General features: G+C 34.6%; 2 protein-coding genes across 9 annotated transcripts in view; one reads left to right on the forward strand and one right to left on the reverse strand.

The window, feature by feature from the left end:
* The window catches only part of IMPG1 (interphotoreceptor matrix proteoglycan 1), a 52066-nt gene extending 50404 nt beyond the window's left edge, over window positions 1–1662 (forward strand). The window contains exon 17 of the mRNA XM_015859062.2: window positions 155–1662. The gene's annotated coding sequence lies outside the window, so the exon portion shown is untranslated. The remainder of the gene's footprint in view (window positions 1–154) is intronic.
* A 1099-nt stretch (window positions 1663–2761) lies between these two features.
* The window catches only part of MYO6 (myosin VI), a 91866-nt gene continuing 68279 nt past the window's right edge, over window positions 2762–26348 (reverse strand). For 4 of the 8 annotated variants that reach the window (XM_015859057.2, XM_032443534.1, XM_032443540.1 and 1 more), the window contains 12 exons: window positions 26017–26107; window positions 25057–25207; window positions 23986–24194; window positions 23518–23596; window positions 19415–19575; window positions 16795–16824; window positions 16315–16353; window positions 13547–13650; window positions 12079–12210; window positions 10235–10261; window positions 7911–8129; window positions 2762–6218 (listed from right to left, as the gene is read on the reverse strand). In XM_015859057.2, coding sequence (XP_015714543.1) covers window positions 6019–6218; window positions 7911–8129; window positions 10235–10261; window positions 12079–12210; window positions 13547–13650; window positions 16315–16353; window positions 16795–16824; window positions 19415–19575; window positions 23518–23596; window positions 23986–24194; window positions 25057–25207; window positions 26017–26107 — 1442 coding nt within the window. In that variant the 3' untranslated portion in view covers window positions 2762–6018. The remainder of the gene's footprint in view (window positions 6219–7910; window positions 8130–10234; window positions 10262–12078; window positions 12211–13546; window positions 13651–16314; window positions 16354–16794; window positions 16825–19414; window positions 19576–23517; window positions 23597–23985; window positions 24195–25056; window positions 25208–26016; window positions 26108–26348) is intronic. The other 4 variants (XM_032443536.1, XM_032443535.1, XM_032443537.1 and 1 more) reach the window with 4 other exon arrangements.

Consider the following 26348-nt stretch of genomic DNA (forward strand, 5'->3'; position numbering starts at 1 on the left):
CTTCAGGTGTAGGACCAACTTAATTCTCCTTAGAAGGAAGTGGAGATGATCTCACATAAGATTTAAGTGAGTTCCTCACTATGAGCAGTAGTTAAATTACGTATTTTGAAATTCAAAATGCTTCTTAAATATCTTATGAGAATTTCTTTTGCAGGTATTCAGAATAAGGAGGTCTGCATTAATCAAGACTGGAATTCAGGTGGATAACATGTAACAAAAAAAATCTGAGGATTCCTAATGATGCATCACTTTCATATCAGTACACATTAAACACGTCGTGTCATTACAGAAAAACAGCTTGACCTCGTTGATCAACTATTCGACCATGTCTAAAATTTGCCTGGTAAGAAGTAACCTGTGTTAAGGTGCATGCACTCAGCATACAGTATGTATATATCTTAATCCTACCTGTAAGAGCCTAGTGCTAGAAACAGCTTTTGCTCAGAAGTGACATTTTTTTGCAATACTGCATTATTACAACCAGCCTGGTAAAAATGCAGACAAAACTGTAAAGCAGACCTGCGCCATTTTATTAACCTTGCTTACACACACTACAGCAAAGCAAGTGGCAAACATGGAAGAAAGAGGTGTCAAAAGTAACATTTTCAACTCTTACCAAAGGCTACATTAAAAGCATTTGGGAATGTTTTCATCCTCTCCTTGCAATACTCAGACCAGAAATTACACAGAAATTGTAGTTGTGCTTAATGGCTTCCCTGAATTTAAGGTTCTTGTGTCTCTGTTAATATATGTATACATATGTATGTACATACTTCACCAGTTAATTCCTGGTGACAGAATCCCATCACGGCTGAGGTTGGCAGGGACCTTTGGTTCACCCGGCCCAACCCCCACACAAGCAGGGACCTAGAGCAGGGTGCCCAGCGCCACATCCAGGCGGCTTCCGAAGAGCTCAGGCCAACTGTCTAATCCAAGCACTTCAGACTTTCTGAATAGGTGAAATGCTTGTAGTTTTCTTCATCCTTTAAGATCACGGGATTTACATTCCCAACTACCTAGGAAATAAATTACAGTCACGCACAAACATACTTTAAACTCAGTACATACCAATCATATCAGGTTACTGTTAGTTTCTCTAGAAGAACCCTTGGCAGACAACGAGTGCCCATTAATTATTTAATAGGCTTAACAACTCATGCTCTATGAATCCATAATCCTGATTCAAATAGGAGCATTACTTTACCTGGAATATCTTTGTCTTGAGTATATTCATAGATGTGTGCCATGCCAGTGCTGTTTAACGTTTAGGCGCTGTTTGCTGCTTGGCACAAATCAGAAGTTGTACTTACAGCTCAAAGTGAGCTTCTGCAAAGTTCATGGCTATACTGCATGACAGCTCCTCATTCAGATGTGAAACTTTCATGTATTCAGGACATAGCTGATTTCAGTTGCAATTCTTTCTAGCTCTCAGTACCACACAGTTACAACAAAGAATGAACCTTACCTTCTTATATGTCCTTGACAGTGTTTATAAATTCCAAATGACAGCAAAAACAGGTCTCCTTACAAAACCAACAGAACTGGTGATTATGTACAAATGAAAGCAACGCACCAAGAAAACAATTTTAGGATGTTTAGGTGTGCCCCGGTGGCGCAAGTGGTAGGAATGCCGCGATGCAACACCGGAGGCCCTGGGTTCGAATCCCCCTTGTGGTGCAAGTGGTAGAAGTGCCGCTCTGCTACACAGAGGCTTGAATCCTGGGGGGTTGGACTCGATGATCTCTAAGGTCCCTTCCAACCCACACGAGACTATGATACTATGATGAAGATGATTCCACAGCTGAAATTGTATTTTTCCTTCCTCTATTTAACTAGGAAACACTTCAAAACAAACCACTAAAGACACCATTTTACACAGTAACTTCAATATGAAGCTCACTTCAAAAATACTTGTTACATGGCAGGGGTGATGTCCCACGCCAGCAGTGTTAGCTTTTTACAATTGCTCATGTAAGTTAAGATGCATTAAGAATGCTAAAGGCATTCTTTCCTTCTTCTTTTTTTTTTTTTTTTTTCATTACAAATGTATTTTTGTATGTGTTTAGCATCTCTCTTTCCATGCCCATTATTATTAGTTTAAAAAATAAGTAATTTTAACTTGTGTACTTTAATAATGATTGTTCATAACTGCATTTATCACTCTTAACTATTAATTACCAAATATATTTGCTGGATGTAAGCCTTTTGTATTTCAATAAATTATAATAAAACCATCTCCTTGAAAATTTTTCTGGGATTGAACTGGTATTTAATCTCACACTAAGGTGCATCACATTATCTGAAACATGATATTAAACTGTACTTTAATTGTAGTTCCAACCACAGCATAAAGATACTGACACAAAATTACACCTAAAAACTATCAAAGCCTGAATTTCTTCAACTGTATTGAACTGAAATATAATACTCTGATTCAGCCCATGAAAGAGGCAAGATTAATAGCCTTTTCTTCTTTTTTCTTTAACTCCAAAACTCTCGCACATATATACACAGCATATCCTAACTAATTTCACTAGTCGCTGTTAAGAAAATGAAGTAGATGCAAATGGTAAATAGCTTAGAAAACAATGTTTGCACTGATTACAATAAAACTCTCACAGTACAGCAGCAAAGTTTTAAAAAAAACAATTGCAATACAAGGATACAGGTTTTAGCACAGAAGTTTTTCTACCCTTCTTATACCTTAATTTACCCTTACTTCCTCCACTTAACTTTTTTAAAGCAGCAAGAGAGATACAAGTGAGGTTTCAACATGGAATGTATTTTATTTTCTTTGTTTAGATTTTCAGTACAGTATTAGGAGGTCATTTAAATACCTTAAAAATATTTCAGGGGAAAAAAAATCAAAAAACAAACAAAAAAAAAACCCAACTAAACAAGGGCTTCAATGACAAAAAGAAAAACCAATCTCAACAGTGGGTAATAGGCAAGTATGTAATGACCTTATGATCCTTAAGTAGCACTCTCTAGACTGGTTACTAGTCAGGAACGTAGCCCAGTGATTCTCTTCCTCTCCTTATTTTCTGGAGTGTTTCATGAAGCTCTCGACTATAATGGGCAGCTGCACTGACAGGCAGGAGAAAATGGTTATACAAATGAGGCATACAGAATCTCATTTTCCTTCAAAAACAACTCTTTTCTATTCCACAGAGCAATAGATCAGAAGGGCATTAGATAACAGCACAATCCCTAAGACCAGAGACTGGTTCCAAATCATCTGACAGCATCACTCTCTGACACAGTAGATGAGACAACAGAGAAAAGCTGGAGAAATAGATGAATATTTTTCATTTGGGAAAAAAAAAAAAAAAAAAATTGTTGCACAAAAAGACTGACAAAAACTAAAGTTGTATTGTTTTGATACAGAATGAACAAAGGCATGCTACTGTGCGAACTAGAATACCCTGATTTATGGAATGTATTTCTCAAGCACACTGCTCAACCAATGCAGAGATGGGGAATGTGTAAACTGAAAACATCCAGCCACCAGTTCCTCTTCCACAATATTACAGTCCATTTTATTTCCCTCACACTTAATATTCATTTATCATATAACTAACACAAACACTCAATTCAGGCAAATAGTTTCCTTCCAATACCAGTCTGTAGACAACTTACTGTCAAGAAACAGCTTCAGCCAAGGAAATACTGGCATAGTGAAAGGAACAGACTGGAAAAATTACGTTAACAATTTCATTTAGAGTTCCCCACAGTTACATTTACAGACGTTTATGTATACACACACGTACATACTTAAGCATTTAAGCATGTATATGTATATATACATACACACAAACATACGCACACACACTTAAGTACTGAGGTTCTTTACTTAGTGTTCAGTCTCATTACGATCTGTTTTATAAATATAAGCTGAGCCTGAACATGATAAGTCAAGAATTCAAATCCAGAGAGAAATAAATATAAGACAAGGCTTCTCAGCCCTATCAATTCAGCGATTTTCTTCTCCTTGTGTCAAATATAAGGTCAAAGTTTTTGCAGTTTTAAGTTTCTGGAGACTGAAGTTCTTAAACCTTCATTCCAAATTCAATAATGCTTCATAAGAAGTACATTTAAAGTCATGTAATATTGTATAGATCTGCACACAAGTTGCAGTCAACAGTATGATTCAATTCTCCTTTTATCATCCAGCCAAAACTTACTGCTTCAGTGAAGGGGGAATTTTCAGCAAAATGAAAACACGTTTACCAGTTTGCAATCACAAGATCAAAAAGCAGAATGGGTATGCAATGGAAGTTGAAGTTCCCTGTCATGGCAAATTCATACAGAGTTAATGTATTACTCAAATACCTTCACATGTATTGCAGTAAGGAGTGCATTTGTAATAATATTTAGACATATGCATGCAAGCATAATTTACGGTCAGCGAGGACATACACATCATGAGCTTCATCTGTGCTACAAAACTGTACCTCCTGGAAGTCATTAATGATACATTTATGTAGTTATAAAGTTTATAAAGGTTCAAAAGGTTTCAAACATTGTAAACTGAAAGGAAATTATTTCGTACTGTGAGCAAGCTCTCAATTTGTAGAGCAAGATTTCATTTTTGAATCAGGTTGAATAAGTAATAGAATATCAAGTTACTTATTATTTCCAGTTCTTAACAGAAAAATAATATATAATGAAGCCTACTTTGTTGAAATAATGGCCAGTGTGGTGAAACAATCACATAAGTAAACGGGATCCATCTTAAAACTGAATTAAATTAGTAATTTTTATCCACAAAATCTCTCACTGCTTAGTTAAGGAACTGTTACAAGCTAGGACACTGACAAAGACATTAAGATAAAGATCAGTGTCTGAATGACTATAATATTCTAGTATAGTAAAATTTGTAGCTAATTCTTTAACATGTAGATGATGCTTTATGTTGATGGCCAAATTTTTAAAATATCTAACCAAAGGTACAGACTTTGTGCATCTCATTACAATTAAAATAAACAGGTCTCAGTGTTATGTTACATTTCCATCCAGAAGGTGACCAGATTTCCCTTATGCTATCCTTATCTGCCTCCAGATACAAGTCTTGGACAATTTTGCATGCTATATTTAAATTACACTACATGGATAAGTGAGCTGCCCAAGAATGGACATATTTTCTTAACAGAAATTTGGTCCCAAGAAAAAAAAATAAAAATAAAAATAAAAAAATAAAAAAGCTTTGTATTTAAAGAAAAAATAAGGAAAAGAAACAGAAATAAGTGGTATAAGCTGTAATGAGCAATATATTATTTGTGTACAATATTACTCAGTATCAACATACATGAACTCTCTTCTCTGAATGCACAGAAAAAAAAAAAAAATGTTTCTCTTAAACCAAAACAGAGAATGCAGTAGGAACAGTAACAGAACAGTAACAGAAACAGTCGGAAGTTATGAGTCTGAAGTATAGAAGGATTTCCCATCACTTACAGAGAAAGTTAGCAAATATAGACACTAACCAATTTTCAAATCAGGACATAAAATATCTCAGATTATATAAAAGTACACTCCAACTTCTCCAGAACAGAAGTCAAAGCTAAGGCCCCACAATTCCAGTTATGAGATACAGCATAAACTCTTGACTAGGCCACCACTTAAAGCCCATTATTTAGTATTTTGAAGAGGCAATTTTATAAAAAGATGGTTGTGATGCCATTCTTTGTACTATGTACCCAACTACTGATAGATCATTTAAAGTTGCAGTAACAGAAACTGCTAAGAAAAATGCAGTGTATAAACATAGTGCTACAACCTACACTGACTGAAAATTCTTCAGAGTTCTCATAGCTAGTAAAGCTGACTACACAAATTAAATATAATAGGGTACAAATTAACAAACCACTTGATTAATAAAATCTGTTCACTTTATATTAAACATCTCTAATATGATTATAGAACATTTACGCCCTCTGTTGCACAGAAGAGCTCTTCCCTTTGTATTGTGGGCAAGGGTTCTCATCTTGAATGCTACTGTGCAAAATGACCATTTATTTATTTCAATAGGTTCTGCAGCATAGCCGTAGCATATGTAGGACGAGCTTGTCTGCTTTCAATTGCACTTTGAAGGTACTGGATACCTCCACAGCGCTCCCAAATTTCTTCAAACTGTCTCGGCAAAATTTCAGCACCTCGCTTTCGAGTTAAACCAGTCTCTTCAAGATTAAGCTCACACATATCCATATCATCCTTACCTGTAGATGTAAAGGGAAAAAGAAGAATCTTTGTAAAACATTTACATCATTCAAAGGTCACATTGGCAAAATTCATATTTTCATTAAATTTATTTCCTCAGTCTGCTCTGGTTTGTTAATAGACTTCATAGCTTATAAAGGAACCAATCTTCAGACAGATTTCTACTCACCGGATGGAAAAGCAATGTCAGAATAAACTACTTTGAGATGCTTAAATTGTCAAAATCATGGTTAAAAATAATAAAATCAAGCAAAAAAAGGAATAAAATCAAGACGCCAAGAGAAATCAGTATCTCGATATACTCTCCTGAAATCCATTACAGGATGAATTTGTTTTGTACATACATACAGTTTTGCCAGTCAACTGTTGCTATAGTTTTTGTTGTTTTGTTTTTTTAAACAAAGCAAAGTGACTTGGGACTTAAGACTTGATCAAATTGCCTGTACCCTTAATCTGTCAGTCTCCCATGCTAAACAAACTGGAAGTACTAGATGGTACTGTCCATGTGGAAACCAATAAAATGATGAATGCAGTTCACTGGCTGTATTTTGATCTTACGTTTCATAGGTGATCCACCAAATGTAGTATTCATGACAGCACTGCTACTTTTAGATAATGGCTTTGAAACTGAGCAGACAAAGCTGGTATAATTAATTATATTAAAAATTAGTAGAAAAAAATTATAGAAAACTAAGGAAGTTTGGTTGCTAGTAAAGCATCACTTCGTAAAACTAAACAAATGTATTACAGCCTTCTCATCAGTTCTGAAGTCAAAGACAAGAACTCAAAACACTGAACTGTAAACCAGTAGCTTTTTGCCCTTTTCATTATCCACCAGAAAAAGACAACATAAGAAAGCCAACAGTATCACTGGCTGCATCAAAAAAAAGCATAACTGGAAGCTTCAGGAAGGTGATTCTCCCTTGCTTCTCTGCTCATATAAAGACTCCTTCAGTACTGCATCCGGCACTGGGGCTCCAGTATAAGAAAGACATGGACCTTCTAAAGCAGGTCCAGAGGAAGGCTGTGAGGATGACCAGAGGGTTGAAGCACTCCTACAAAGACAGGATGAGACTTTGGGTTGGTTCAGCCAGAAGAAGGCTGTGGGGAGACCTTATATCAGCCTTCCAGTACTTAAAGGGACCTACAGGAAAGGTGGAGATGGACTCTTTGTCAGGGAGTATAGCAATAGGAAAAGGGTTAATGGCTTTGAACTAGAAGAGTAGAGATTTAGATTAGATATAGGGAAGAAATTCTACACTATGAGGGCGCTGGAATGGTTGCTTAAGAAAAGCTGTGGATGCCCCATCCCTCAAGGAGTTCAAGGCCAGGTTGAATGCAGCAGTGAAAACTGGATGGTCTTTAAGGTCCCTTCCAACAGTTCTATAATTAACCATCCATTGCCACATCTAGTTTTTATTTCAAATATTTAAGATTAAAATGCCACTTTTCCATAGCAGGCAATACAAACATTGTAAAAGCATTAGTTTGCTACTAGCACTACCCAAATAATATTCTGTGACATTTGGCCACCATTGACAGAAGTCACAGATCTTCAAATTCTGCCCAGACAGGAACTGCTGCTGACAAAATGAAGATGCAACTAAGAAAACTTTAATTACGTGACTTTTTCTCTAAAATAAGTTGTCAACTCTGAACCTTTTCAACTAAACTCTGCTTTTGATACCAACCAGCTACAAGGAGAATGGGTGCCTTGTCAGGATGAAGTTCCATCTGTCGAGCAATCCATGGCCCATCAAAATGTGCATACCACCAACCCTTCTTCTTGTTCTGGGGATCTTTATATTGGTCCATGGGACGGATGAAAGGAATGCGGAAGTAACGCTGTTGTCTATTTATTTCAATCTCCTGCTGCCTCATTGGTAGCTGAGCTGTTGGGTTCTGTTGAGCTATTGCACAAAACAAAAGCCAAAAATAAGCAAGAAAACCAAACAAATACTACGATTTGCTAAATTAATTAGCAAAAACAACAACAAATCTGAGAATCTCTCTGAATACAAGTCTAATCAAACCTTATCCCTTGCCATCTTATATAATGTGTGTTCTTCCAGCTACTCTGACTACAGCATTGGTGAAGAAAGGTCCATTTTACCTACTATGCCTACATGTAAAACAATTGGTCAATGGCCTCAGGTAAGTTTAGAAGAAAGCAAATAGAATACCACATTGTGCTCTAAATTAGTATTTGAAGTATAAATTTCTATGTAAAATTTCTTACTAACCAGAAATGTTAATCAGTAGCTATTCCAGATCAGTCTACTTCTTTGTAAAATAAGGTCACTGTGCAAAGTAGCACTTTCAGTTACAAAAATAGAATGCACCACTCAAAGACTTTTCTTTTGACAAATAAGGGCGATTAACACTGTTAGAAATCACTAGTTTGTTAATAGAAATTTGATAAATAACCACTTACTACACCAAACAGTTTTCAAAAACAACTGCCTAGACTGCTGCATACTAAACTCTGGCATTAGAACTACTCTCCAATTGCTTTCTTTTTCAAAGGAACTGTTTATATCTGACCATTAAAGACAATTGATTGAATTTCTCTGTGAAATAAGTTTCAGAAAAATGTTTATCACATGTGTTTTTGGAATCCCACACATTCCCTTGTATCAGGACTCAGGAGAAAAACTCAGGAAAAAAACTTTCTTTTGAACAAAAGCAAATACCCTCTGTTAACGCATCAATGGTTCAACCTTCTTAAAGTTATGTATACAATACAAATCAGTTTTAAATAGTAGATGCACTTATAAACAAGATTCTTTCCTTTAGTAACTGCCTCCTGCAAAATTTTATTCATTTGGCTTTAATGGCTTACAATAAGTACTCTGATTAAGAAATTCTGAATGTGAATCTATGCCATCTGAACAAAAAAGACATCAATATTACAGAATACAAAATACAAATAAACATCAATATTAACAGCTTAGTGCTTTAGCATAAACAGAATAATTAAAAGTGAATTCCTTTTTCTGTATGTGTATATTTCCTCTGTATATGAAGAAGCAAATCTGATTTTTGAGTTAGAATTTAATACATGAAATCGATGATGATTTCTAATAATGTATTTTTACACTTATGAACAGGACTGACAAGTGTATCTTGAAATTAGTTATATTACTTTTGCTTTAATCTGAGTATTTCTAAAGGTGAAGAGAGGAATTTTGAACAGAAATATATCACACAAATTATACCCCCTTTTTTTTTTTGCCCGTGTCTACATAAACAAAACAAGTGTTTTTACTAAATGTATTTAGTAGAAGAACACTACTTTTATACATTACATTTGAAAAAGCATGTTTTATATGGGGATACAGGCTGCAGTACACAGCAAATTGTCTGAACATCTAACAATATCATTTGAACATCATACTAAAGATCAGTGCTTTAGTATTGTCAAATACTTTTTGTAGTGTAACAGTAGTAGCTAAGACTTACTTTTAACCCTTTGCATACTTAAATTCACAAGGAAATCTAGAGGCTGGAATGCAGCCAGTAAAGACTAACTTTCAGCACTATGGAAAGTAGATCTTTACTCAAACGAAACCACCACCTGATAGTTAGTGTGCTAGGAAAATAGCTGTTATATTAAATTGATTCCAGAGTTTTGCTACAAAATAATAATAATAATAATAAAAATGTGCAGACAGTAAAAAATGCTATTAAAAACCAAGACTTATTTTGTAATAAAACAAAAAATTATTAGATCCTGAAGTAATGAACATCAAAAGATTTCACTCTCCCTTCTTACAACAGTTGAAATAGGAAAGGATCACATGAAATAAAAAGTAAAGTACACTAGTAAGATATAACAATATCACATAATAACCAGCAGTTGAATAGAATTGCAAAATAGTAAAATAGCATTTTACATGAACAATTGAATTCCATGTAGATGTGTAGCAAAACACTGGAGTAAATAATGTTAGTACAGAGCTCTTGAGTGTTCCTAATCTTCAAAGTTAGCTAAAGTAACCATCTCCCCACTTACTTGTGTTGTTCAAAAAGGGTGCAAAATCTGTAAACAAATATTACATGTTGAACAAAATGCAGTAGTGCTGACCTTTAAGTTACAGTTTTGTTACCTTATTTTTCACCAATTACGATATTAGACAAACAAATTCTAACTTAAAAAGTACACGTGGAGGTATTTCTATTTATTTTCTGCTCACTGGCATAAATAAAATGTCTCCTTCGGTCAGGTTTCATAGATACCTAATTGCTGCTAGTTTCATCAGGATTTAATATAGAAATTGATTACTTCTCAATACTGTATGAATACATCAGTACAGCCTGCAACAAATGTCCTCAAAATTAACCAAGGGCTTCTAATTTTTTGTATTTCTGTTATGAAAAAAAAAAAAAAAAAAAAAAAAAAAGATTAATTCCCAAACCTCTGTTATTGATATGATCTTTGATTAGGTCTTTTCCTGGAGTCCAGTCCAGATCTCCCCTCCTCTCTCTTCAGGGAACAAAAGTTCTCTGAAAAGCCCATTCTCAGGTAATGCTCAAGTAATGCCTAACTCAGGAAATGAATCAAAAGAAAGGAAATGTTTTTGTATAATGACTGACACTGCAATAAGCAATACACCTGGGATCTACCTTGCCCATGTTCCAAGACCAAGCCTTGTACCCAGGCTAATGGGACTCAAAAAACATCGCTTCCTCATCTGCTCTTTTCTCTTCTACTCCCAGTGCAGCCAAGATCAAAAAATGAGAGGAAAGGTCTGGCTGAATTATTCTATCACTTTGTTGCATTTGTGTTATTTCTTAGGTTCCTATTATAACAGATGATTGTTGGAAAAACAAAACCAAATCACCACTACCAAATTTAAACCACTCCATAAACTTGACACCTAATTTTCAGGTTTGGCAGTTTCACACATGGTAACTCCCACACATGCTCATCGAATTTAAAAACCAGTCATTAGCACTTTGCTCTGGCAAATAAGAACCTATCTGTGTAAAAAGCAGAATGACAGCCTAATAAAAAAGCAGAAACCATGCAATATTTGTCATACTCTAATCAAAAAATGCAGTATTTGTAGAATTCATGAAAGGAAAATGTAATATTAAGTGTGGAAGGTTTAAAACAACTTAGATGAGGAAATAATTAGCTCCTCTTAAAAACTCCCACGTATTTATCCATAACTTAAGAAATGATAAAAGCACAAGAAACCACCAAGGTATCTTGTTTTGTCTGGACCCTAAGTGTAATAGTACAACTACACAGAACATGATTCCTTTCTACCTTGTGGTTTTTTTTGTTGTTGTTGTTTGTTTGTTTTTTTCTAGCCCCTATAAGCCATACAGACTATTAGACTACTTATGACAAACTGTACTATTGTGTTTAGAATCTCTAATTTACTGTTAGAGATAGTTCAGAATTATACCTATCAGAACTCTCCTTGAAAGCAGTATTTTATCTACAAAGGTCAGAATTAGTATGAACAATCTTCAAAACAAAGTCTCAGAAGTCTCAAAATGCAAACTGGAGCTTCATAAATGGAAAATCTACTTTAGTCTTGTACAGCACAGCAATGAATGTTTCATAAAAATGCCAGCAAATGCATTACCAAATCAAGAATTGTTTTTAATTTTTAACAAATGTGCATTGTTATTGAGTACGTATGTATTTTCATCTTCAGAAAACATTCTATCTTCTGCAAAGTATTTACCAGTTTCAATCTTCTCAAAATATTCACCCTAATTCAATAAAAAAATACTCTTGGAAAAAAATCACCTTCAACATAACAAAAGAAAATTTTCCTAGAAACATTTTCTCTGGAATATTCTCTGATAAGTTATTGTAAACACACAATAATCTCTTCTCACCATAGTCTGTGACTGATTTGGGAGCACGCTGTTCTGTTTCTGCATTGCGTTTCTTGTTCTTGGATTTCCAAGCATGATACACCTTTAGCCTCCTGTGAAACTCTTCTCTGCAAGCCGCCAGTAGTTCAATATCTGTCTCAAAAGCAAGAAAGGAAGAGAGGAGTAAGTAAAAAAAATTAGAAGAATGATTTTGTGAGCTCTAACTCTATAAACATAGCTAAAAGCACAGTGTTTCCACAACTAAGGACAATTTCTTCAAATACTTTCTAGCCCAGCTTTTGATTACTGATATGGTATTAAACATACGTACCTTGTTCTTTACAGAAACAGGGATCTAACCTTATGGCTTAGAAAATCACTTGCAGTGCTATATATACTTTTGTCATTAGAGATATGGCAGTGCTCAAAGTAGCTGTTTTACTGCGAGATTAGTAGCAGTGAAATGCTACGTTGACATTATTGCAAACAAAGTAGTAGAGGCAAGTAAAATTTCACCCATGAACTTTATTTCTGAAATTAAAACCAATAATTTTTTAGATTGGATGTAGATGCCTCTTTCACTTTGACACCTGAATTCTTTGTCTGCTTTATTAAAGATATTTTAATTGTATTGAATTTCATGATGCTAAAGACTGAGCAATCACAAGAGTTCTTCATTAGTTATCTAGGATGATCTGGACTGCATCCATTAAAGATAAATACACATTAGCACCATGTATTACTGAACCTACTATTCGGTTGAAACACAGCATTGCAATACTGCATATGTAAATACAGGGACACAAAAATTGGAGCTAACTTTGCAGGTTTAAATACAGAGGATGGATTTCTTTCTACATACAGGGATTAATTCTCAGTAATCATAAATCTCAGAAATTAGCCAACTCTTCCAATCAGAAGTAAGAAAAACTTTAAAATTTAATCAAGAAATAGCTCATAACTGTTTCTATAGTAATAAAATCAGAGAGGAAAAAAAAAAAGGTAATTAATGTTACAAATATGGGCTTCAGAAATTGTTGCATCTTTTCAAAAATAAACAATAATTTGAACATTCAAGACAAGTAGCATTTTAAACTGTGCTTTACACACACTTTTTGCTAACAGCAAGAAAATATAAAAGAAGAGCTGTTAGAGCCCATAAATTCTAGATAGAGCCTAGTAAGTATTCCTTTTTTGAACTGCATAAAAGAGAAATTATAAGAATTATGACATATTTTATGGCTCAAACAGCTTAATACACTTAGCATATAATCAGTAAAAAAGATAACAAAGCTATTTCTGTTTCCGCAGTATATAGAGCAGCAAGCTAAATTTCTTTAGAGAAATAAGATATTTTTAAATTTACTTGATGTTAAGTCAAACCTACGTAACTTCATGACCATGTTTTTATCTTTATTATAGGCTGTAACACTTTTCATACAAGTACAATCTGACTACTTTTCCTCTCAAATGAAAAGAAAAAACCTACCACAAGATGTGTTGATGGTATCACGAAGCTCTGCATATTTCCATTTACTCAGATCGTGCTTCTTTGCACCAGCAGCAGCTTTTGTAGCTTGAACTGCAGGACCTCTACAATTATTAAAAAAATAGAAATAAAAAACCAAACAAGCAAATTTAAATATAAATGTAATTTTTAAGGGACAGGTAAGTATAGAACAGGAGCTGCTATGACAGTTGGAACAGATTCTATGAGCAACACTGCAGCATTCTTACAATCACAGGACTGATTCAGATGGAAGTTATACTTTCATGACACTCCAAGTATGAAGAAAAAAAAAAGAGGTATTTTTTATGTATAAAATCTTTCTGTAAGAATAATCTGGTCAGCTGCCCAGAAATCAAGGGAAACTGCAATAAGTATCTAGTGGTTATGTGTAAGAAGACACATTCTATGCATCACTATGTCTGCATGTCCCCCCTCATTTTCCTTGGTACTAGTCAAGATGCAGAACACAGATACACATTACCCATACACATTTTCATTTCCATTACAAAAACAGACAAGGAAGGAAAAATGCTTCTGAAGTAGACAAGAAGGCATAAAAGACATTTGTGCTGCTGTTTAAGAGTTGAAGTAAATCTTTGTTCAAAAACCGTAAAAATACACCATGCTTCTGACAGAAGTTTAATTTGAGAAATCTATTTAATTCTCTACTTATTTTATTAGGCTGCAGAGGAAAGAAAAAAAAAAACAAAAAAAAAACAAAACCAAAAAAAACCCAAACATCATTATTTGTGGAGACAATGAGGAATAAAAACCCCTCTTGGAAGAACTTCTGGCCAGTATTAAAATGTCCAACCAGAAACAGTGTCTTTCAAAGGCAAATGGTATCTGTCATGTAAGTACTGCACAAGGAAGTTAACAGCATGTGAGAGATCATTACTAACATTTCCAACTTCTTAGCAGTACAAATAAATCAACCGTTTAATAAGCAAATGTTTCATACATATAAAAATAAGCCTCAAAAAAAAAATAAATTTCATTTTACCTTAGAAATTATATAGATAAGGAGTGGAAGGACACTCCTGTAGAAACAGCCCAATGGACTGGAACAATACAAACCAAGATGAAAACACTACAGCATTCGGTGAAGATCAGAACACTTGTGTCTGTTGTTGAATTCTTTGGTGTTTAATGTGATTTTACCAACTTCTACCAATGCCAGTGAATAATAACATGACACAACATAATTGTCTTTCTGCCTCTGAGAGGACTCACTCATAAGATGTTATTAATTCTTTAATGGAGCAGGAAAACCCCCATTTCACATTACAAATTCACAAGAAACAGTGGAAGCCACAACTCTTTAGTAAAATTCTGTTTGTGATGCAGAATCTTTGCAGGGCTATTTTAATATTATATCATTTACAAACCAATGCATATCATTTCAAGTTTACTTTTCTGCAAAATCTAAAGGTGTCTCATGAGAAACTACAGTGCACATGTGCTACGTATTTATACCATATTTTTCCTTTTTAGTGAAGAGGATATAAATATATTTTCTGTGAAAGTTTTCTCTGTATAGATATAGCAGTTCTGAATGTGGATATTAAAAACACTTAAGTCTTATAGAATAAAACATCTGCTTAGCCAAATGTATTTCTTAATAGCAACTGAACCATCTCTTGAAATGTAATTAAAACTACAGAACCTTAGTGTTTGTTGCAGCATCAGTTTAATTATGCCTACTCAGACAATTAATCTGAGGAGACACGCAGCTCCCAGTTTACACAAGAAGTTTGACTGAAAAACTACCTCATCCTTTTATCAGTACAGAGCTAAGGGGCAATAACAATTCCTCATCCTTAGCACTATTCATGATTAACGTCAAAGAAAATGCTAAACAGACAAGTCCTTTCAAAAAATCTCTGTGTTAATATTTTGTTATCGTTCGTATGCCAAAACATTAAAGGATTGCTACTAAATGCAATTTCCATTACCTGTCGTCTAACCTTGTTGAACAAAGGATTTGACAAATCCTGAGGATTTTCCTTATTTAGCAACACTACCCACCACTCTTAAGTGTTTGCAACATAATTTAGAGCAGCAGAACTAGGCCGTAAGATCTCTGGTTAAAGCAGCAATCTTTAAGAATGCTAATCCAATTGAAGGGCTTAGCTTCCCCTTTACAGTACTGCTCTGCACTCTGCAGATCAGCCAGTGGTTTTCTACATGACTTTACATGTAACAGTCTAGCAGTAAGAGGAGAATCATGCTTGACAGTCATTCTTCACCACTCAATCTGACATTACGTATCATAAACAGTATTTGTAGATTTCATCATAGTCAAAAGTTTAGAGTATGTGAATATAAAAAATAAAATAAAATTAGTCAAACAAGCATGCAGAAAACATACAATTTTAGTTCAACCATAACACAAAGCCTCTGATTTTGTGATTGTTTTACATATTAAGGTTTGGTCATCATCATTGGAATTACGGCCATATATACACAATACAATCTGACCCTCTAAATTTGTAGTCTAACAAAATACCAGGGTACTGTAACTTCTTTTTAATTGTTGTTTATATAATTTAGCATCTAAAAATTACTGAAAAATCAGGTAATGATTGTTAATTAAAAAGACGTTGATTAAGGAAACTTATCTGAAACAAACTGTTCACTTATCTGCTTAAGACTTAAAAAACATATTCATTATTTTTTAAACACATTTCATGCGTGATTTCTTTCCATCAAGTGTTTTATTCATTCAATATTTTCTTTTCACCTACCTAGACAACATTTCTGACATTTCTTTGGCCATTTGTTCCCTATAAAGAAATTTACATATAAGCATAAACCACATATATCAAAATTTAAAAAAAGCCCTTATTAACAGTGATAGTCTCTTGCCAACCATGCCAAAGCTAATTCAAATGCAGAAGATAAAGAACAATTTATTTTACAACATCCATTCTAATGCATAATACACACACAATTCTTTGTTAAGAGCACATTAATCATACAAGGCTGTGAAATAAATGGCTGTATGGGGAAAAAAATCACAATAATTATGATCTTTAAATAGATGTTAGGTTATTAACATGTTTATTAGACAATTAGGGGATATGTTGATTTAAAGTTTACAGATGCGTTCCAATGAAGATTATTACAAGGTATTAGTAAATAGTAAGACTAGATCAATTTCCTTTGAATTAATTATTGTTACTTTTTTTCTATTAAAGTATTCAAATGGAAAAAAAGTGCCATACGCAGTCATTTGCAGCTTTGTTCCATTGTCTCTGCAAACAGAAGATACTTTTGTTAGCCTATTTGCTTAGTTATCTTTCTAAGAATCTGAAGCAGGAAAAGGTGAGCCATGGTAGCCACTCCCATAATTCATCTTTTCTTCTTTTTTTTCTTTAGAATTTTTTCTATGAGGTTAGATTAAGATAATTTAACAACAAAAAAAAAAAAAAAAAGAGACAAAATACTTGTACATTTTATGTCTGGATAAACACACCACAAGAAATAACCACAATCCTTATTAGCTGTCCTGAAAAGAAGACAGACGGTTTCTTCATGCAAGTTGTGAAAAGCACTGCACCTAACTACCACAGTGAAGATGTCCTCCCCATACTTACAGAAAAGTGATAGCATTAGATATGCTACAAATCAACAACTACTTGGATTGTTGGGACCATCCACACAGAATAGATATATTTATATGATCTTCCATGACAGAAACTTTTTTTGGTGCTTTGTATAATACACGTTTCACTAAGCCATATAAATTAAAGCATTCTGCACACATGAAATCAGGTCCCTAATTGATTTTTATCCAAATGCTAATCACTTCAAGTAAGTCCCATTTATGTGCAGTAAACCTCTTGTAGACATATTTGCAAATTGTGGATGAATAACAAAAATGGGTGAAGCTAGGAGAAGCTCTGCACACTCAATACAGAATAAAAAGCTGAGTCTGCTGTCTTAACAAACAAAAATTCTTTGAGAGGAATCAATCAGTATATTTCTAAAAGAAACTGCTAATATTTTTGAACCTGTAAATATCCATGAAAGAAAGATGTTGAGGAGAAAAAAAGAAGTAAGGCAGGGGCTACCTGTTTTCAAACATGCCAACAACTAATTGTCACAGGTGCCTTAAAAAATGAGCAAAGCACAGATGTGCCTTTTAACTAGTACAGAGATGTCACACTGCTCTTATTAATTTCGCACTATCAGTAGCTGAAGGAGATAATCTTTTCCTCATGACAATGTGTAAAGCTGGAATGACTCTTCTAATTTTATTTTTTGTTTAAAAAACAGTTCAAAGCCACTGTAGAGCCAGTACACTGCGTGAATTCAGTATGCAGAAATGCACTCTCCAACTCTCCTGAGATTTAAAAGATAAAGGAAATACACATGCATAAAAGTCACCATGACTTCAGTGTATCCTGCAGTATGTAGGTCTCCAATCCAGAAGATGCCTAAACACAAGCCTCTTAGACTCCAGTAAAACATTAAGTGACATCAGTTAAAATAAGTCCTAAGAATTTAAGTTTAAATGATTAAATTGTATGTCTGGCTCAAAGCAGAGATTTGATTTCAGAAATGCATGACCACACAGATAAAGGGAAAACTCGCATGGGTAGAATAGTGTCTACTACTTTTTTTTTTTTTTTTTTTTTTTTAATAGATTTATGCCTAATCTTGTTCAAGAAAGAATTTACACTAAGTAAATTTGCTCAGACCACCCTGTACTTTCTCATCATTTCAAAGAGTCTCTGACCAGTACACAACAGAAAGAAAGCAGCAGTTTCAGCTATCAGTATGATTAGTCTACCATCCGTTCCTGGATTTCACAAAACAAATATTATCATCACCTGTGAGCAGTAGGAAATACTGTGGCAAATGGAGCTTCGCTGAACTTGAAAATTTTCTTTACCAATCCCTCCCTTCTTCCACCTTTGAGAGAAATCTGCCAAGTTATAACACTACATGACTTTGGTTTTACCTTCACAGGGAAAGCATGAAAATATCCAGAATGCTGTCTGTGAAGCAATTTGGATATTCAATTGAGCATATTAAAGTCATGTCTGAGTCAATACTATAGCAGCTGTAAAACATCTGAGGGCAAAACCACAGTAATTTGAGTGAAGGCGTCTACAAATTAATACTGTACATGACAAAAAAAAACCAAAAAAAAACAAAAAAAAATCCCTACCTAGGTATGACACGTAGGCATACAACCATTAAAAGTACATACAATTTGACCAACCTGTATCATTTTTACTGGATCTTTATGCCAAATTCTCACGTACATTTTTTGGTTACAAAGCTTCTTTAGAAGGCAAGAGATACCTTGCTTTGCAGGCAGTGTGGTTCTTTACACCAAAAACAAGCATTTCCTATGACACGCCCAAAAATCCAAACAGAAGACACTTAATTTTCAAAGCCACCCACACTACATATATTCATTCTGCTTTAAAGAAACAACCAATGAACAAGACACAGGAATAACTATTATTTCTGCCTTCAAAGAGGTCTTCTTGTTAAAATAAATTAAAAACATCAAAATGAAGCAAAATAAAACACACAGATTCATAATATACTATTGGAACCATGAAGTACTAAAAAGAGTACATTATTACTACTTACCTCCGAAGAAATTCCATTCTCTGCTTTAAATGACTCATAAAAATCATAACTTAAAATGGTTGCCATCCTTGCCGAAATTCAAGAAATAAGTGAAAACTGTGTTTCTATTTAGAAATACCTACTATATTAGTGACAGCAGTAAGGAAAGCAGAGAAACTCCTTAATACAAAAATAGTTTAGTATTCTCAAAAGGATGAGGACAGTGAGAAGAAATTTAAGTCTTAAACTCCATACCTGCACAATCCTACATCAAGCTTTGTCTCTTCAGTGCTGAGTTCTGCCCCAGTTTGGGCAATTCTCATTGCAAGTTCACGATCACGACGTTCCTGTTCAAGAATTGCCTGGTGCTGGGTTTCCTCTTCTCGTTCTCTAGCTAGCTGAGCCTCAATTTCAGCCTGTATTATGAAAGCATATATAAAAACATAAATTGAATCTTATCCAATCAAAACACAACATAAGCAAACGAATAGCAAAAATACACCTAGTATATTTACAGCTTTAAAAGACACTACATTTAGTGAATTAATGGTGTTAACAGTACTAGTATTTTTGCTCAAGAAAAACAATAGCTACAGACTGCTATCTCTAGATTCTCATAAAATCTGTCAAATCATTAATAATCTATTGAGACTGAAGTGCAAAAAACATTCTTTAAAAAACATTACAGCCTTTCATATACATATATAATTAAAAAATATACTTAAAATTTGGCTATTATCAATAAAACTCTGATGATACAGATCCCTATGTTTATTCTCCACATCACTAACACCATATTCCCTTGATATCCTGCAGTTAACACTGTAAGACTTTGCAACAGGTACTGCCTTGCACATCAGTCTGGGGGTTCATTTTGAAAAGAGATGAACACTGGAATCTTCTGTGGACTTGATCTGGGTTTGAATTTAAATGAACTGCCAAATTTCAACTTACTGCAGTGGAAAAATAACTCAAATATAACACCTCTGCAGCACAAAGCTGTAATTGCAGCTTATCATCTTTATTTAACAAAGGGTCTTGCACACATAGTAAGGCTATTCAATTCCAAGTTCTAGAAGTCACATATGCCAGCTGTTAGTTGTGCCTTCCTTGGTGTCCAAGTCAACACAGGAAACAAAGTCACTTCCCACTCAGCATCACAAGTCTGCACCAGAAAGGGAGTACAGAAACACCAGTAACTTTCCGCTATGAATCCCATTTCGGATTATCTGATAGTAACTACCACAAGAAGGAAAGATAATGAATAATTAACTACGTAGAAGAAATAAATGCCCTACTGGATAGTATGTCTGCTTAGTATCCAAATGCAACATTTTAAAGTGTAAATTACATTCTGCAAATATCAACATCTCAGAAACAGAAACACAAATAAAGATTACGCCTAGAGATGCTTATAGTGCTGGCAGACCAGGCTTTTAAACTTTCTGCCAAGAGTCCTGTTTGCCTCCTGTGTGAACCCATCCCATTATGTTTTAAGATTAGCCAAATAGCAGCTTACTGCCTTTTCATGTTTAACTTCTAAAAGCCAGATTTGCCTACTCTTCTAATACCGGCAACAGCCACAGCCACACAGCAAAGATCCATTTTTCTTTAGTTAGGCTGCAGTGCTGGTGGTAAAAACTGCACATATCTTACACGAAAGTGGCTGAAAGGCTACTTGTATCCTCTCACTACTAGCAATATTATGAAGATGTTTACAGATAAGTTGACACCAAACACAGTCTCAGTCAACATGTGACTTCTAATTAATAATAATAATAATAATAATAATAATAATAATAATAATAATAATAATAATAATAATAATAATAATAATAATAATAATAATAAAAGAGTAAACTCACCTGGCATGCAGTATCAGCAAAAAACTCCTAACTCTAAACTCTGATTCTGAAGTGTTATATACTGTTAACTTAAAAGTAAAATAATTTTTCAAGTCATTTAAAAACAAGTAGATCTCCAGTCCAGTACACCTGACCTTGCATGTGGACTAGAAACAGGTGGGTTTTTTTAGGGATGTACTTAATCATTATATTCTCTTATGTTTACTACCAAAGTAAATGACGAGACTGTCAAAGTTTTAACTGCTTACAAAATTTCTCTCATACAGATAAAATTACAAGAACCACTAGGATGAGTTTTGTAACATGCTATTAAATCCAAATTCCTCTACTTAGCTGTTATGTTATCACGAAAGAATTCCATGCAGTTTTGGGCAGTGCCTTTGAGTACCACAAAATAAATAACCCCAGTCTTTCTATTCATAACATTTTCTTTGGTTTCCATTTTCACTGATTTAGGCATACATCTTGTCTTACTCCACAACAGCAACCAGAATACGTTGCTAGTTTCAGCTCTGGAATACAAAGAGCTGACCTGACAGTCATGATAAATGCTCACATTTCTTCTCCCGTTTTCCTCTACCACAAGCGCACTGCAGCTAAGGCCTAGTTAAAAGGTTACTCTTCTACAATAAGCACAGGCTTCCTCTCTTGAAAAGTCTGCACTAGAAACTAAGCAGTATTAAGCTGCTTGAAGGCTTTCAATTTAAAAAAAATATCCCTATTTTTTAAGGTATTGATGATTACTCCTGTCCTAAGTAACAAGAATGTAGCATATGATGTACCACAACCTTAATGCATGTCACTACACAATGCCATTGTGAACAGAAAACAAATGAATAACAAGTGGCAAACAAAACAAATTCAGTTTTAGCACTAACTACCCAAAATAGAAATCAAAGAGTGATCTCTAAATGGTGAGGTTAAAGAACGTTGCTAACACCTCTTCTTCCTGAAATTTCTCCCTCTATCTACCAAATCAACTCATTATAGCTACTTAACTTCCATCAGGAATCTAGCATGTTCCCAATCCACAAACATTCTCCTTCATATATTGTCTTCTTGACGATGAATCCACTATCCTGCTTGACAAACTTAACTGAAGTTATGCAGTACATCCACAGCTCTCTTATTTTCAGCTCTGGGCTCTCTAACACTGCACTCACGTTCTGTGACGTGCTGGCAATGCTCTTTCCCCCTCACACAGCCCAGGATGCCATTGGCCTTGTTTGTTGAAAAAGCCCCTATGTTCACCATAACCACAAGGCCTCCTCTGCAGAGATGCTTAACCAGGTTCCTCCAGCATGAGTCTATGAATAGGGTTATTCCTTCCCCAGAGATAGGGATTTTTTTTTCTTTTTAATATCCCTTTGTTGAACTTTATGATATTCTGGTCAACTAATTTCTCTAGCCTCTTTATCATAATCTCTCTGAATAGTAGCACATCCATCTGGCCTACAGAACAGTTTTTTATCATCTGCAAACTTGCTAATAGTGCAGCCAGTTTCATCATCCAGATCATTAATAAAAACATTACACAGTATTGGCCCCAGCATTTATCCTTAGAGTACAGCTTAAATGACTGGCCGCCAGCTGGCCATCATGACCTTTGAGCCATTTTTCAATCCACCTCATTGTCCACTTACCTAGCTCATACACCATCTGTTTTTTCTATGAAGACATTTGTAAGAACAGTGTTAAAAGCCCTGCTAAATTTGAGTTAAGTAACATTTGCTGCTCTCCCATTATTCACCAAGCCAATCACCTCATCAGATGAGGCTATTGGATCAGTCAGGCAGGACTTCCCCTTCATAAATCCACACTGACTACTCTCAACCACTTTCTCGACCTTCACTATTTCAGAAAGGCTTCCAGAATTATTTGCTCCCATGCCTTCCCAGCAATTGAGGTAAGGCTGATGGTTTCCCAAATTCTCGTCGTTGCTCTTCTTAAGACTGGAGTAGCACGTGCCATCTTCCAGAACTCAGCACCTTCCCTGACTGCCATGACCCTTCAAAGATCATCAAAAGTAGCTCTGAAGTGACACTGGTTGTAAGATGCCAAACAAATTTTTCACACATCTTATTCTGCTCTCTATTCCCATTCAACCATGTCAGCAAACACTACCAAAAGAATTTTAGTAAACTTTTAAATATTATCCTTTTAACCCTCTCTTATGTCTCAAGGAAAATGTAAGTGCTTAATACAAACAATTCCCCAGCAGAATCTTCTTGATGGGTTTCATTCACATGTATATTCTTTCTTATCTGAAAACTGAATTTAGATTATGCATTCTTCCTCTTGTAGTTATAATTCAGTTATAGCACTACTTCTACACAGATTGTATTAGGTGAACCAAATGCAACACTGCTGTATAATTTGGAAACCTACTCACAAAATAATGCCATTAGACTCAGTGGAAATTGTAAGCCGAAAAAAAAATAAAAACAAAAAAGAAACAAAAATGAATCTACAAAACCATAGCTAAAACATTACCTGAATACGCTTTTCTTCATCTTCCCTCTTTTTCCTTTCTTCTTCTTCCTGTTTTCTCTTTGCCTCAATCTCAGATTTTCTATCAGACAAGAGAAAGAGGAAATCAAAACTTTTAATAAGTTACTAAAATAATGCAAGCAAACAAGTAATACCAAAGCATTCTCCATAAAATTAAATGACAATCCAAGGGACTGTAGAGTTATGACATAAGCCGTATTTAAAGTCAAGGACTTTTGAAAGTCTGTCTGTATCATGAGCTGCATCATAAAATCTTTTAAATACTCTATCCTGACTACACTTAACATTAAAATTGTTTGGAAAAGAGAAGAAATATTTTAACAATGAATAGGACACCACAAGCACAATTCAAGCAACTCTCTTTAAGCACAGTAATAATAAAAATAACCTAATTGAGGGCTTTTCCTATTTTCTTCTTATTCTAAAGCCAGCAACTTATTCAAGACTCACAGACGCCTTTCTTCTTCTTCCTTCCTTCGCCGTTGCTCTTCCTCCTCACGTCTCTTTCTTTCTTTTTCCATTTCCTCCTGGATGCGTCGTAACCTCTCTGCTTCTTCCTCTTGCTGTTTTTTCTTTTGCAGTGCACTCAAAAGCTGCTCTGAGCTTCTAACTAAAGCATCATATTCTTTCATTATCTGTTCTCTAGTCATCATTGTGGTCTGCAAAATTATAATAACAAGAGAGGGATAATATTCCTTTGCATTTGTAATTCACTTTAAAAGATGTGTATTTTAAAAAATACATTTGAAAAATGAAAAGCTTTGAGTGTTGCAATTAAGTTATACATATACTGCATGGTCAGAGAACTTAAACAGATCCCTCCTTCCATCCTAAAATATTGCAGTTGCACTGCTCTCCTTATACAAAACGGCAGAAAAAACAGTCTCCATTTTATCACTGAAAACAGTCATGAATTTTCTTCGAAACATGAATTAATTTCTGAAACCTTGCCATTCCGTATCAGAAATTAATTTTTACTATCCTGAGATGAAAACTAATAACCTCATACTTTTCTGATGTGTTCTTAGTGGATATTTACCACTGTCTTTTATGTCACACTACAAAATAAATTTAATAACTCTTTCTATGGACCACATTCTGACTAGTGGATTTAAGAAAAAAAGTTACTGATAATCAATGTGTCATAAATAAATAAATAAAATTAAAGCTGTTGCCTTCACTACATGTTTTCAAATTTCACTGACAGCTACAGTCCAATTTCACCTTACACACGGATGCATACTAATAAAGCTGTGACATGGGATGTTTTCTGACCATTTTAAGGATATATCATGACGATAACCAAGTTGTCTAAATTTTATTAGGAAAAAGAAGTATAAGTTGTCAGGTTTACTTCAGTAATATTCACAAACAATTTAAACAAGATGTAGTAGTGTTCACTCACTCTGAAAACAAATTATATTTCTATATTTAAATGTCTTTCCTATAAAAAAAATTAAGTACTTTGACATTTTAAATTAAGTTCTCAGAAGATTTCTATTTTTCTGATTAATATCATACCTTAATTTTGGTCATTGAAGCATCGATTGAATGCTCCAGCTCCTTGATCTGCTTGCTTGTCTCTGCCTTCCCCTCCTTCAGAGCGCTTACTACTTCATTAAACTTATCAAGTCTCTTTTTCAGGGTACGGACCTTTATCAGACCATCAATGCTGTAAACGTAAGGCAGTTTATATGAGATGTTTTCGCAAGTCTGTATTTTTAAAACTACCACTACCATTCAACATTAAAGAGGTAAACAGGGAGACAAGTTATGCTTTCAGATAGAGTCCACCGCCTTCCTGAAATTCAATTATCAACATGAGCTAACTAAAAAGCAGAGGAGCCTTTTACCAACAATCATCAATAATACTAATTATCAGTGACCAGGTCTTTAAGCACATGGGAAAACTGATTTTTACTTCGAGAATCAGTGGTTGGGTTGATTGTTTGTTTGTTTGTTTGCCAGTAATAAACCATTAGAATCATCACCACTTGAAAACTGGGAGGAGTTGACCTGGAGGACCAGCTGCTGCTCAGGAGCTGGCTGGACATGAATCAAAGGTGGTGAGCAATTGCATAGTGCATAACTTCTTTGTAAAAAATATATATGTGTGTGTGTATACATACATATATTATGTGTGTATATATGTATAAATATATATGTGTGTGTGTGTGTATATATATGTGTGTGTACTTATATGCATATACATACAAATGTATGTGTATATCTCTATATAAATCATTACTGGTTTTTTTCCTCCTTCATTTTCTATCTCAGTAAATAGTTTTTATCTCAACTCATAAGTTCCTCTTTGTTCCCACTTCTCTCCCCCATTCCCCTGGGATAGTGGAGTGGGCAAATGAAAGTGTGGTGCTTAACTACCTGCTGGGTTAAACCACAACAACATTTTTTTTTCCACATTCATAAAAAAGTATTACTATGGCATCCATTTTCTTCAACCAAGGAATATCCTCTTACCGTGGTTTGTGTTTTCTCTTGCAAAGCCACATACGAATAGTCTTTTGTATTTTGATGCAGGCACTAGCTCGGTATTTTATCTTATTTTTCACTGTAAACACACAAGAAATACTGAGTCTCAGTGGTTTAAACAATTTAACACAACTCCTATATTCCTCATATACCTGTAGGCTACACTATGTGTACTATGTGCACTTTGAGATCCAGGTCAAATTCATAAAACACAGCAGACAACAGAATTCATAATCCTGAGTGAGGAGCTCCATAAGGGCTTCCCCAGTAATAATTCAGCATAAAAACAAAAAGAAAAAAATCCCCAAGTAAAAATCGCT

The sequence above is a fragment of the Coturnix japonica genome, chromosome 3, assembly GCF_001577835.2.
Source record: "Coturnix japonica isolate 7356 chromosome 3, Coturnix japonica 2.1, whole genome shotgun sequence".
In the NCBI taxonomy this organism is placed as follows: Eukaryota; Metazoa; Chordata; class Aves; order Galliformes; family Phasianidae; genus Coturnix; species Coturnix japonica.